The sequence below is a fragment of the Eumetopias jubatus genome, unplaced genomic scaffold (assembly GCF_037043125.1).
Source record: "Eumetopias jubatus isolate StellerSeaLion01/CBP00866 unplaced genomic scaffold, mEumJub1_p1.0 scaffold_10, whole genome shotgun sequence".
Lineage (NCBI taxonomy): Eukaryota > Metazoa > Chordata > Mammalia > Carnivora > Otariidae > Eumetopias > Eumetopias jubatus.
The window spans coordinates 78142844-78156990 of NW_028274816.1; the positions used below are offsets into that span (position 1 = coordinate 78142844).

General features: G+C 51.6%; 1 protein-coding gene across 1 annotated transcript; it reads left to right on the forward strand.

Annotated features, from left to right (window-relative positions):
- The first annotated feature begins 11804 nt into the window (after positions 1 to 11804).
- CLDN7 (claudin 7) lies at positions 11805 to 13796 on the forward strand. Its single transcript, XM_028125083.2, has 4 exons — positions 11805 to 12281; positions 13066 to 13230; positions 13320 to 13404; positions 13502 to 13796. The coding sequence occupies exons 1-4, from the start codon at positions 12059 to 12061 to the stop codon at positions 13662 to 13664; spliced, it is 636 nt and encodes a 211-aa protein (XP_027980884.1). The 5' UTR covers positions 11805 to 12058; the 3' UTR covers positions 13665 to 13796.
- The last annotated feature ends 351 nt before the right edge of the window (positions 13797 to 14147 follow it).

A 14147-nucleotide genomic window follows, 5' to 3' on the forward strand; every position in this document is an offset into this window, starting at 1 on the left:
AGAGCTCTTGGCTGAATGGCTCCACCTGTCTGACTAGGGGGGTGCCGATGAAGAGCTAAGAGCTGAACGTTGAGGAGTCCCAAAGGAGGAGAAGACATTGACTGAGGCAGGGAAGGACCAATCGGGAAAATAAAGGGAGAACCAGAGCTGCTGGACTCCTACAAAGGCGGGGGGCGTGGGGGGAGGGCAGGGAGAAGGGAAAAGCCAAGCAAGGTGCCTAGGAGCAAAGAGGGGGTACAGGAGGCACAGGAAGGGGGCAGATGAAGAGCCAGTGTAGCAGGTGAAGCTCAGCGCTGGGTTCCGTGCAGGTGCATGCCTGCTCTCATTCAGATGCTTTCTTTCTGAGGCTTCTCACTGATGCTTCTAGGGCTTTAAGCCCCAGGGAAAGTGGAATCACAGAAAGCAAGTCAGAGCTGGATATAGACGATAGGGTACTTTGAGGAGCCTGGAGAAAGTGATGGGGAAGTAGGAGAGGAGAGGAGGGAGGAATCAGGAGAGCTGGAAGGGAGTAGGAGAAAGGGCCTGGAAGGTGGGAATGAGGTTGCTGATAGGAGATAGGATAGGAAGGAGAGGCACATGACACGGGGCGGGGAGGGGAGGGACCTTGCAGCGGAGATCCGAGGCTGTGTGGAGATTTTGCTGGGCGATCCTGGCCCATTGGATAGAACCAGTCACAGCCCTTCCTCCGCTCGGCCCTCTACCACGGGGTGTTAATCCCTGCAGGCTTGTTTCCCAAGCTCGTGACCACCGCCTTCTGGCTGGGTTCAGCCCATGGTAGGTAGAGATTGGCGGGGGGCCCAAGAAAACCAGGGGACCCCCACAAACATACTTCTTCCAGCTTCTAATACACAGGCCCACTTTGCCTCCAGTTTCTGGAAGGCAACCTTGCTTCCTGAGCTCCAGCAGTGCTGGGGCCCCTGTCTGTGCCTTCTCCACATTTTGTCTATAGATCAGGGTCTCGGGTGCAGAGGATTGATTAATGACACGTGTTCATTGTGTTCATTGATCTATGCCTTATTTTTATCGTAAAAAGGATTCTCTTTTGGGGCACCTGGCTGGCTCAGTCGGTGGAGTGTGCTACTCTCGATCTTGGGGTTGTGAGTTCAAGACCCACGTGGGACATAGAGCTTACTTTAAAACGGGGGGGGGGGAGGGAAACTTTTTCTCATTTCCATACCCATTTCCCACTTGACCTCCCTCAAAAGGGAACCATTCCAATGCACTTCATGGGCTCTTGCAAAACATCATTTGCTTTTGGGCATCTGGGTGATTCCATTGGTGAAGCATCTGACTCTTGATTTCAGCTCGGGTCACGATCTCAGGGTTCTAGGATTGAGCCCCGCATGGGGCTCCCTGCTCAGCCGGAAGCCTGCTTCTCCCTCTCCCTCACTTGTGTTCCCTCTCTCGACGTCTAGCTCTCTCTGTCAAATAAATAATAAAATCTTAAAAAAAAAAAGATTTGTTGCCCAGTACCCCCACGGTATCGCTCACACCATGTTTTGCTTGCTCGCAATCCCTGTGGGTGAGCACCCACATCATCTGCGGTCCCCAGCGGCGATGCACAATGTGGCAATGCACATTTCATACGAGGTGTGCTATGGGCTCCTACGAGAACTTCTTTGGGAGATACATCTCTGCCTGTGTGTATGTCTATTATTATTTCTATCGATTCCCACAAGCGGAATTTCTGAGTCACACGGCATACTTAGACTGAATTTGACTCAGTACTACCAGCCTGCTCTGCAGAACGACTGTCCCCGTCTCCTGGTCCACCAGCAGCGCAATACCATTCCTCCACCTCGGCAGACTCCCAGCGACTGTAACGGGGATGGACTCCGGGCTCACAATGTTCTGACGCTTACCAATGCTGTGCCCTTGGGAAAGTTACCTAAACCCTCTGCGCCTTCTTTACCTCCCCCGTAAAATGAGAAGGTGAATAATGTAACACTCAGACAGTGCTTACAGGAGACTGAAGCAAATATGGTTGGGTTTTTTTTTTTTTTTTTGCTTTTTTAAAAACAGCTTTATTGACAAACAATAAACTGAGCATATTTCGCATGCACAATTTGGTAAGTTTTTTTTTAAATTTTGTTTATTTATTTGACAGAGAGAGAATGAGAGAGAGAGAGAGCACGAGAGGGAAGAGGGTCAGAGGGAGAAGCAGACTCCCTGCTGAGCAGGGAGCCCGATGTGGGACTCGATCCCGGGACTCCAGGATCATGACCTGAGCCGAAGGCAGTCGCTTAACTAACTGAGCCACCCAGGCGCCCCACAATTTGGTAAGTTTTGACAGATGTATACACCCATGAAACCGTCCCCGTCATCAAGCGAACGAACATATCCATCATCCCCCAAAGTTTCCTTGTACCTCTTTGTAACTCCTCCCTACCGCCCTTCCACCTACTCCCTGGGCAACCAGTGCGGTCTGTCATCATAGAGCACTTTGCATTTTCTGGAATTTTATGCAAATGGAAACATACAGAATGTACTCTTTTTTTTTCAAGATTTATTTATTTATTTGAGAGAGAGAGAGAGAGCAAGAGAGCATCTGCGAGCACAAGCGGTGGGGGGGCAGAAGGAAAGAGAGAAACGCAGGCAGACTCCCCGCTGAAAGTGGAGCCCGATGCGGGACTCAATCCCATGACCCTGAGATCATGACCCAAGCCAAAATCAAGAGTGGGCTGCTCAACCCACTGAGCCACCCAGGCGTCCCCAGCATGGGCTCTTTTTGTCTTTTTTCACTTTACATAATTCATCTGTGCTGTTGTGTGTATCAAGAGTTCATTCCTTTTTACTGTTGAAAATTATTGATTTGATTATCAATGGTGATCAGTTTGATTACCCATTCACCTGTTGATGGGCATTTGGATTAATTTCCAGTTCTAGGCTATTATGAATAACATTGCCTGGAATATTCATGTACAAGTCTTTGTATGGATGCTGCGCTTTCATTTCTCTTGGAAAATACCTAGGAGTAGGCAGCTGGATTATATTACAGATGGATCTGTAACTTTGTATGAAATTGTTTTCCTAAGTGGTTGTACCATTTTACATTCCCATCAGCAGCGTATGAGACTTGAGTTTCTCCACACCCTCACTAACATCTCAGCATGGTCAGCCCTTTAAAATCTGGAATGTGGCACCTGAGTGGCTCAGTTGGTTAAGTTCTGACTCTTGATTTCGGCTGGGGTCATAATCTCAGGGTCATGAGATCGAGCCCCACATCGGGCTCTGTGCTCAGCTTGGAGCCTGCTTAAGATTCTTTCTCTCCCTCTCCCTATAGCCCCCACCACTCATGTGCCCTCTCTCTCTCTCTCACAAAATAAATAAAATAAAAAATAAAGTGAAATCTGGAATGGAGTATATGAGATTTTAATCCAATAAATGAAAATTTATTTGGATTTCTAATATTTGTCAGTTCAATAGATGAAAGATGTATCTTACTGCAGTTTTGTCTGATTACTCATGGCTTGGAAAATCTCTTGAAAATCACTTGTTAGCACTCTGGCTTTCTTCTCTTGTAAATTCCCTCCTTGTATTCTCTGCTTGTTTTCTCTTGGAGCATTTTTCTTGTTCACTGTCAAGACGTTTTATTAAAAAATGACATCAGTTCTTTGTTGGATTTGGACATTGCAAATATTTTCTCTCATTCTATCATCTATCAGCATCTATCACCCCTAATTATTCCTTGGTGAACTTGATTGAATAGAAATCCTTAATTTTGGTGTAGTCAAAATAATAGATTTTCCCCTTTATGGTTTATGATTTTGAGAAGTTACTTATGTTCTCTTCCATTTCTATACCACAAAACTATTCTTTTGCATTTTATTCCAATAACTCTGTGGTTTTACTCTTCACATTCAGGTTATTTGTTTACTTATTTTTAAGTAATCTCTATGCCCCACGTGGGTTTTGAACTCACGACCCCAAGATCAAGATCAAGAGTCCCGGGGCACCTGGGTGGCTCAGTCTTTAAGCGTCTGCCCTCGGCTCAGGTCATGATCCCAGGGTCCTGGGATCGAGCCCCGCATCGGGCTCTCTGCTCCGCGGGAAGTCTGCTTCACCCTCTCCCGCTCCCCCTGCTTGTGTTCCCTCTCTCGCTGTGTCTCTCTCTGTCAAATAAATAAGTAAAATCTTTAAAAAAAAAAAAAAAAGATCAAGAGTCCCATGCTCTACCAACTGAGCCAAGCAGGTACCCCCATATGTGGGACTTTTAAAACCTTCTGGACTGCTTCCTTGTTTGGGGTGTTAGGGATCCAATTTATTTTTCTCTTATTGAGCTGCATTTACCACAAATTCTGATAAAGCGTCTGTCTCTGAGCCCCTACTCTGTTCCATTGGTGTATCCCCCCCATTCTTGAATGAATACCACAGTGTTATTGTTGCTGTTTTTCATGATGCTTTGTAGCAAGTTTAAATTTCTGGAAGCCCAAGATCCCTCTTGTGACTCTTCCTTTTCAGTGTTGATTTACCATTTGTGGTCTTTTATTGCTCCATACAAATTTGAGGGTAAAGTTATCGAGATATTTTTTAAAAATTGGATTTGTGGGGCACCTGGGTGGCTCAGTTGGTTAAGCATCTGGCTCTTGATCTCGCTCAGGTCTTGATCTCATGGTCGTGAGTTCAAGCCCCGTGTTGGGCTCGAGGCTGGGTGTGGAGCCTACTTAAAAAAAAAAAAAAGCTGGATTTGTATTGGTAATATATAAAATCATAGATTATTCTGGAGATAACTGATATCTTTATAATATCATCCCACTTGAGAGAATGGACTGTGGGACACCTGGGTGGCTCAGTTCGTTAAGTGACTGCCTTCGGCTCAGGTCGTGATCCCAGGGTCCTGGGATCGAGCCCCACATCGGGCTCCCTGCTCAGTGGGGAGCTTGTTCTCCCTCTCCCACTCCCCTGCTTGTGCACTCTCTCTCTCTCTCTGTCAAATAAATAAAATCTTAAAAAAAAAAGAGCATGGACTGTTTCTCTATTTATCCAAGTCATCTATGTCCTTTATTAAAATTAAACTTTTTTTCCTACTGAGGTCTTGTGAATACTTGGTTAATTCCTAGATACTTTCTAATTTTTGTCACTGAGGCAAATTGAACATTATTTTTTTTAAAGATTTTATTTATTTATTCATGAGAGACAGAGGGAGAGAGAGAGAGGGAGAGAGAGAGAGAGAAGCAGAGGGAGAAGCAGGCTCCCAAGGAGCAGGGACCCCTATGCGGGGCTCGATCCCAGGACCCTGGGATCATGACCTGAGCCGAAGGCAGACGCTTAACCATCTGAACCACCCAGGCGCCCAAAATTGAACATTATTTTATATTACATTTTCTTTTTTCTTTTTTTATATTACATTTTCTAATTGGTTATTACCGGTATAGTAATTTTTTTGCCGGGGGGGGGATCTTGTACACAGCTACCTTGCTGAACACCTTGCCTGTCCTCATAGTGTCTTGATTTTTTTATAGCTTTTTTCCTCTTTAAATTTTTTATTGTTACGTTAATCACCATACATTACATCATTAGTTTTTTTTTTTAAGATTTTTATTTATTTATTTGCGGGAGAGTCAGAGAGAGAACAAGCAGGGGGAGAGGCAGAGGGAGAAGCAGGCTTCCCGCAGAGCAGGTAGCCGGACGTGGGACTCGATCCCAGGACCCCGGGATCATGACCTGAGCTGAAGTCAGACACTCAGCTGACTGAGCCACCCAGGCGCCCAAAATGGATGGATTTTTTTTTTTAAAGATTTATTTATTTATTTATTTATTTGAGAGAGAGAGAATGAGAGATAGAGAGCATGAGAGGGAAGAGGGTCAGAGGGAGAAGCAGACTCCCTGCTGAGCAGGGAGCCCGATGTGGGACTCGATCCCGGGACTCCAGGATCATGACCTGAGCCGAAGGCAGTCGCTTAACCAACTGAGCCACCCAGGCGCCCCTGGATGGATTTTTTAATACTGAAGCACTTGCATTCCTGGGAGAATCTGTCCTTGTTTGTGATGACTCTTTATTATTTTTTTTTTAAGTTTTGTTTATTTAAGTAATCTCTACACCCAACATGGGACTCGAACTCACAACCCTGAGATCAAGAGTCACATGCTCTATGGACTAAGCCAGCCAGGCACCCCAGTGTTTCTCTTATATTATCCTTAATTGACTGCAGAGGCAAGATTACCCTAGCCTTATAACATGAGGTGCTCACCTTTTCACTCCTTCTCCAGATCTGTATCTCAAACATGCACTCCGGGCTGAACCGTAGCCGATCATCTGGTCCACCTTCCTCTTTCCCAAATGGCAAAATATTATCGCTCTTATTTTGTAGATGAGACAGATTGAGACCCAAGAGTAAATTCCTGAATGAGATGGAGTTGAAACCTGCAGTATTTTATCTGCCTTGGGTCTACAACTTCTAGGTCTGATCAGTAAAATAATAATCAGCGACCAGTATAATAATCAGTTTTTGAGTACCAATGGATACTATTAAAATAATATCGCAAGTTTCCAAAGTTCACTTATTTATCAGTTTTTCAGAGCTAGAACACATTTTCCCATTGAAACAAGTAGGTTGGTTTCCCATGTCAGATTGCTTCCCTTGTCCCTTTTCCCCTCGCCCCCATGCCGTGGCGTATATCCCCTCGACTAACCCAGTCTTCCAGCCACACCTGGTCTTTCAAACTCTTCTTCTGTGCCAAGGCACTTCTCTGAAGGCTCCTTTCCTAGACCTTACTGAAACCCGGCTGTCTTGGAGGACACACTTCCCCAGCAGGTCTCTTAATAGAAGCTGAGTTTTAGATGTGGTATATATACACAATGGAATATGATGCAGCCATCAAAAGGAATGAGATCTTGCCATTTGCAACGATGTGGATGGGACTGGAGGGTGTTATGCTGAGTGAAATAAGTCAATCAGAGAAAGACATGTATCATATGACCTCACTGATATGAGGAATTCTTAATCTCAGGAAACAAACTGAGGGTTGCTGGAGTGGTGGGGGGTGGGAGGGACGGGGTGGCTGGGTGATAGACATTGGGGAGGGTATGTGCTATGGTGAGCGCTGTGAATTGTGCAAGACTGTTGAATCACAGACCTGTACCTCTAAAACAAACAATGCAATATATGTTAAGAAAAAAAAAGAAAGAAGAAGATAGCAGGAAGGGAAGAATGAAGGGGGGGAAATCGGAGGGGGAGACGAACCATGAGAGACGATGGACTCTGAAAAACAAACTGAGGGTTCTAGAGGGGAGGGGGGTGGGGGGATGGGTCAGCCTGGTGATGGGTATTAAGGAGGGCACGTTCTGCATGGAGCACTGGGTGTTATGCACAAACAATGAATCATGGAACACTACATCCAAAACTAATGATGTAATGTATGGTGATTAACATAACAATAAAAATTTTAAAAAAATAGAAGCTGATTTTTGGTCTTGTTTCACATGCTTCAGGGTCTGGAGCTGGGGGTATTGTGTCCCCCCCTTCCCAGTCTAGACCATGATTCTTCCTTCCTCCTTCAAAATCCTCTGCTCCTTTGAAGTTCATGTCTGGAAGTGTATCACCCACCACCTCTAACTGTTGCTAGGGTCTTGCTGCTTGGCCTCTCGCCCGCATTCACTGATAACGTTACCGCCCAGATCATCACCTTCCCCATGTCCTCTGCCCATCATCACTGTTGTCGACTTCAACATCCGTCAGGCTCCACCTGGCTGTCTCTTCTCAACTCTCAGTGTCATCTCTGCCGATCTTTCTCTTCAGTCCATCCTCAGGCCCCTACACTAGGCTTTGTCATCTCCAAAAACAGCCTCCTCCAATGGACTGAACTCAAGCCTCCTACGTCTGACAGTCACCTCCCAGCCTGCCAGCTCATTGTCTCATGGATCTCGCTCCCTTCGCTTCATGGAGACCTCTAAACCGTCGACCCTCTCCATTTCTCACTACCCACCAGCCCACCCCTTTTTAAAGATTTAATTCAGTTATTTGACAGAGATTGAGAGAGAGAGCAGAAACACGGGGAGAGGCAGAGGGAGAGGGAGAAGCAGGCTCCCCGCGGAGCAGGGAGCCCGACGCGGGACTCGATCCCAGGACCCCAGGATCATGACCTGAGCCAGAGACAGATGCTCAACCAACTGAGCCCCCTAGGCACCCCTCCACCAACCCTTCTTCTTTTTTTAAAAAAATATTTTATTTATTTATTTGACAGAGAGAGCCACAGCGAGAGAGGGAACACAAGCAGGGGGAGTGGGAGAGAGAGAAGCAGGCTTCCCGCGGAGCAGGGAGCGCGACGCGGGGCTCGATCCCAGGGCCCCGGGATCATGACCTGAGCCGAAGGCAGACGCTCAATGACTGAGCCCCCCAGGCGCCCCTCTACCAACCCTTCTTACACAATTTATATCTGCCATCCAACACATAAAACACTCTCATGCAAATACTTTAATATTCTTTCTCTCTTCAGCAAAATCCCAACCCTGGTTAAGTCCAACCATCCATCCGCTTGTTCCTTGTACCCAACCGTTTACTTGAAGGCTACTAGAGCAAAACATCCACAGTGATGTTGACTGGTCACACTTGAAATCAGTGGCTCTTAACTGGGACCTATTTTTCCCCTCCCCTCTCTCGGACATTTGGCAATGTCTGGAGCCATTTGGGATGGTCACACGGGGCTCAGAAGAGTGTTCTACTGGCATCTCATCAATGGAAGTCAACGATGCTGCTAAATATCCTATAATGCACAGGACAGTCACCTACAACAGGGAATTATCTGGCCCCAAATGTCAGTGGTGCTGAGGTTGCTCACTACATTGCCCCTTTTACTGCCTTCACAACATGCACCGTTTTGTCTTTGTCTCTATGGTCTGCTTTCTCCCTCTAGAATCTCAATGACAAGAGTGCAGTGTCCTCAACTGTCCTGTTACGGCTGTCTCAAGCGTCGAGCATGGGGCCTGGTACGTCACCTAGGCACGCAAGAAATCACTGTTGAGCAAGTGAATGAAAATATTGTTTATTTGTAGTTTCGTCACAGGTTCATCCAATATTTATTGGTGATAAACCCGGACGCATCTACAGTGGGAGCCTGACATTGAATAAATAATCACACAGAGTAAATAGTTTGAAACTCTGATAAGAACGTTGCAAGTTAAAGCTCAAGTAGCGGTGAGTGAGCATTCAGCATTCAGCTGGTGATATGACTCAGTGTGGGGCGGGGTGGTCAAGGCCAGGCTTCCCAGGAGAGGTGATATTTGAGCTGGTCACCGAGGGACCAGTGGGTTAGCTGGGTAGAGGATGGCGGTGGGGGTGCATGGAGGACAGCATCCAGGCATAAGGAACAGAGTGTGTGAAGGGCATTTGGTGGAGCAGAGAGGAGGCCAGTGGGGCTGAGGCACAGTTCGGTAAGTCACGATATGGCATCTATTTGGCAAATCCAGTGGAACAAGAGAAGAGGTGTGACACTGGAAGATTTTAAGGATTTTATTTTATTTTTTTTAAAGATTTTATTTCTTTATTTGAGAGAGACAGAGCGAGAGCACAAGCAGGGGGAGTGGCAGAGGGAGAGGGAGAAGCAGGCTCCCCGCGGAGCGGGGAGCCCGTCGTGGGGCTCGATCCCAGGACCCTGGGATCATGACCTGAGCCGAAGGCAGACGCTTAACGACTGAGTCACCCAGGCGTCCCTGGAAGATTTTAAGGATTTTAAGCAGAAAGTAACAAAACTTAAGCTTGAAACCTACAAACAAAAGTTGACTTCCGGAGAACGGATTTTAAAGGGACAAGCAGGGAAGCAGGGGTGTGGGTTTGGAGGCAGGTGTGTGCAGGCAGGGGAGGTGATGGTGGGTCGGCCTCAGTAGCGGCAATGAACTTGGAGACAAGCTGGACAGACGGCAGTAATGAGAAATATAAAATTTTGGAGCTGGAAAGCACCTTCAACAACAACAACAACAACAACAAAAACAACTCACCATTAATCAAAAGAATAGAAAAATAAAAACAAATAACAGATAATCCTTTAAAGTCTGCATTAAAAGAGCAGGGTAATTAGTTTAGTACCAGGGCCCTTTAATATATTTTTTAAAAGATTTTATTTATTTATCTGACAGAGAGAGACACAGCGAGAGAGGGAACACGAGCAGGGGGAGTGGGAGAGGGAGAGGCAGGCCTCCCGCGGAGCAGGGAGCCCGACGCGGGGCTCGATCCCAGGACCCTGGGATCATGAGCCGAGCCGAAGGCAGACGCTTAACGACTGAGCCACCCAGGCGCCCCGGCACTTTAATATTTTTACTGCATCAAAGAAGAGCCTTACAGAGAAATGGTTGAGGGGGAAGAAAAGTGAGAAATGCGAGAGAGTTGGGGGAAAAAGGAGAGAGAAATGGAGAGGAAGATGGGAAGGTGTGAGTCGGAGAGCGGACGAGATGTGGGTCGGAAGGACTGTGGGCGAGGGGACACGGGGGTGACGCCGCTGGGCTCCCGGGGCAGAGAAGGGGCTGGAAGGTAGACCTGGAGGAAGGGGTGCGCAGTGGGATGTGGAAAAGGTAGGAAGGGAGAAGACACGAGGTGAGGGAGGGATGAGTGAATGGAGACGCTCGGAAGAGATGTGCGCGGGGAGTCCCGGGCAACAGTCCGGGCGGAGGGAGAGCAGAAGCCCAGGGGCCACGCGGGAGTCTGAGGGCGGAACCCAAGGCCACCCCGGAGGGGCCGTTAGGGAGGACAGCACACACAGTCCGGTCCAGGTTCAGGAAGGAAAGGGAAATGTGTGCATGGCTGGAGGGACCGGGAAGTGCGAAAGTGGAGGACAGGTCTGGAGAGATTCCAGGGGAGGGGAACGACGGGTGTGGCCAGGAATCGGACCGAGGCCTTACCCTGCTCCCCATCCTTTGGGGGGGGATAGTGATGGCCGGGAGGTGGGGCACCAAGGGCCCAGGCATTAGGTTATGGCAGGGATAGGAACTGGAATGGAGAGTCAAGAAGGTGCGGGTGATGCCTGGAAGGCGGCTCTCAGCAGGAGGGCAGTATAGGCGTGCGGCCGGCCGGCGGCCACAAGGCGGTGGCTCTGGGAACGGACGCTCCAAGGAGGCTGCTAAGTGCGGGAGTTCGGAGGGATCGGAGCTAGGGTTCCTGAAGCTGGGGACGGTTAGGATACTCAACTGGGGAAACAAAACAAACAAAACAAAACAAAAAACAAAACACGAGCAGAGGGTGGGGGCGAAAGCAGGGCGGGGCAAAGAGCGCCTGGAGTAGAAACCAAGAGTCCCTGCGGGTGGGGGGGGTGGGGCGGCGGAGACAAGGGGCCCGGGGCGTCCCCCCAACCCTGGTTCCGCAGGATCCCAGGCGCACCTGCTGTGGAGGGGTGAGGGGGCATCCTGGTGCCCGAGGGAAGTCCAGTCTAGAGGGGCTGACTCTGAGCTTGGAACTCCGGAGAAGCCTCCACCTCCTCCCCACCTGCAGTCCCAGCCGGGCAAGAGAAGGGGTGTGACCCTGACGCTCAGGTTTCTTCCTCTTCACCTGGGCCAGGACTTCCGGCTCAGGTGAGTGTCCCTTCGGTGACGTCAGGTCACTCTCGGCCGCCCCTCGGGCCCGGCCCGCCCCGCGCTCCCGGTCACCGCGGGGGCGCGCCCCTGACGCCCTACAAATACTCAGGTGCGCCGCACCTGTCCGCCCGCCTCCGCCCGCTCACGGCTGAGCAGCGTCTCTCTCGCTCGGCGGCCTCGGGCCGACAGTCCGGGGTACTTTGGGGACCTCCAGCCCCCAGGGCCGCGCGCATATACTACCCCTCCGCCTTTTGTTTGGATAGGGTCGCCGGGAGCGCCGGAGGGGACCGCCTGGCCTTCGCCGATCGCTTCTGCGACCACCAGTCCTCGCGCGGAGCCTGTTCCGTGAGCTGTGAAGACCCTCGATCCGCCGGACGGATCGATTTGTGTTTTCTTCGGGTGACAAAAAGATTTGGAATCACTTGACCCAAAAACTTCTCTTTGGGTGACTTAAGACTCCACTGCAAGTTGTCTTTTTGAGGGGCTGACCCTCCAAGCTTTGTCTGTTTTACCGCAGGGTCGCCCGCCCGGCGTCCCCAATCTTTTCCGAGGGCAGACATGGCCAATTCGGGCCTGCAGCTGCTGGGCTTCGCCATGGCCCTGCTGGGCTGGGTGGCCCTGGTGGCGTGCACCGCCATCCCGCAGTGGCAGGTGAGCTCGTACGCGGGCGACAACATCATCACGGCCCAGGCCATGTACAAGGGGCTGTGGATGGACTGCATCATGCAGAGCACGGGCCTGATGAGCTGCAAGTCGTACGACTCGGTGCTCGCGCTGTCAGGTAAGGCCGCGGGGTCGACGGGGCGGACGCGCCGGGGCCGAGAGCGGGGAGCGGGGCAGGGCGCGGGGTCCCACCGCCCGACGCCCGGCGTTGCCGGGGAGCAGGCCGGGCGGAGGAAGCGGAAGCGGCCGGGCAGGGGCGCGGGGAGGGCCGCGGGCCCGGGTTCCAGCAGCTGCACGTCGGCCCGCGCCCCGGCCGGCCGGGCTCCCTTCCCCCCACCACCCCCCACCACCCCCCACCCCAGCGCCCGGCGGCCCAACCCCCTCCAGCGCTCTCCTGCCCGCGCCGGCCCGCGCAGGTGGCGGCCTCCGTCTCCCACCCTCTCTCCCGGACAAAAGGCGGCGCGGGGCGGAGCGCGCGGGGCTGGCGGAGGAGCCATGCGCTCCGTCAGACTTGGGCCGCCGCCTGCGGCCTGTAATCTAATCGGCTGATTAGCCGAAGCCACAAACCGGGTGGCCACGATAGCGGGGTCAGCGCTGGGCCGCGGGCCGGGCCGTGCGGCCCAGCGCGAGGGCCCCAGCCGCCGCCTCCACTCCCCGCCTCGGGCCCCGGCCCCCTGATCCCCCTCCGGGGGCAGTTTCGTCGAAACCCTTGAGCCCCGGGCGGGTCCCAGGGCCGAGAGAGGGCGGGGCGGGAAGGCCGCGGAGCCGGGAGGGGCGGGATCCACCCGCTGCGGCCGGCGCTTGCACGCCCAAGGGGCCCCAGGCCTGCGGCCGGCGGCCACTCGAAGGCCGGAGCCGTCCGCACGCCCAGCAATGAGGGCGTCCTTCCCCCTTCCCCGCAGCGGCCCTGCAGGCCACCCGAGCCCTGATGGTAGTGTCCCTGGTGCTGGGCTTCCTGGCCATGTTCGTGGCCACCATGGGCATGAAGTGCACAAACTGTGGGGGCGACGACAAAGTGAAGAAGGCCCGGATAGCCGTGACCGGAGGCTTCATTTTCATCGTGGCAGGTGAGCTCTCCCCCTGCATCTGGGAGTGAAGGTGTGCAAGGTGCTGGTCTGGGGGTCTCCTAATAACGTCTGAACCATCCTGTCTCCAGGTCTTGCTGCCTTGGTGGCTTGTTCCTGGTACGGCCACCAGATTGTCACAGACTTTTATAGCGCCTTGGTCCCCATGAATCTTAAGTAAGTATGGGAGCCCTGCCTCCTAAGGGAACGCCAGATCTGGATTCCTGGCGTCAGGAACGGCAGGGTTTCTGACCCCAACGCTCTCTCCCCATAGGTACGAGTTTGGTTCTGCCATCTTCATTGGCTGGGCAGGCTCTGCTCTGGTCATCCTGGGAGGTGCCCTGCTCTCTTGCTCCTGTCCTAGGAGTGAGGGCAAAACCGGGTACCGTGCACCCCGCTCCTACCCTAAGCCCAACTCCGCCAAGGAGTACGTGTGAGCTGGGACCCCCTGCCCCAGCCTGGCAGCCTCTGGTGTGGCCAGGTACCAGAAATGACCTGGGGCAGATCTCAGCCCGTGGGTGGGGTGTGGAGCAGAAGCCTTGTCACACCAGCCAGGGGTACCATGTACAGTTCCCCCCGGGGTGGGGGTGGGGGGAGGGGAGGAGGGGGGAGGGAGACAAAAAAGAGGGGGATTGGGTGTGCTTTTTGTACAGTAATAAAAAAGTATGTTTTGGAAAGTAGGCTTCTTTTTTTCCCCTTCAGGGCCTCTGCTTTCTTCCAACCCAAATCCTTGCAGGGAACCTGGAACCTTTAAATGCACCTGCTTCGGCTTAAAACAGAACATGTACTGAGCACCAATGGTGTGCAAGGCTCTCCATGTGCCACCACTCCTTGTCATTCAGGCCCCACCTCGGACCACTGACGCGAACAGACTCAAGTGCTTGCTTTCCCATCTCTTCCCATTCTTCAGTCCCTTCTAC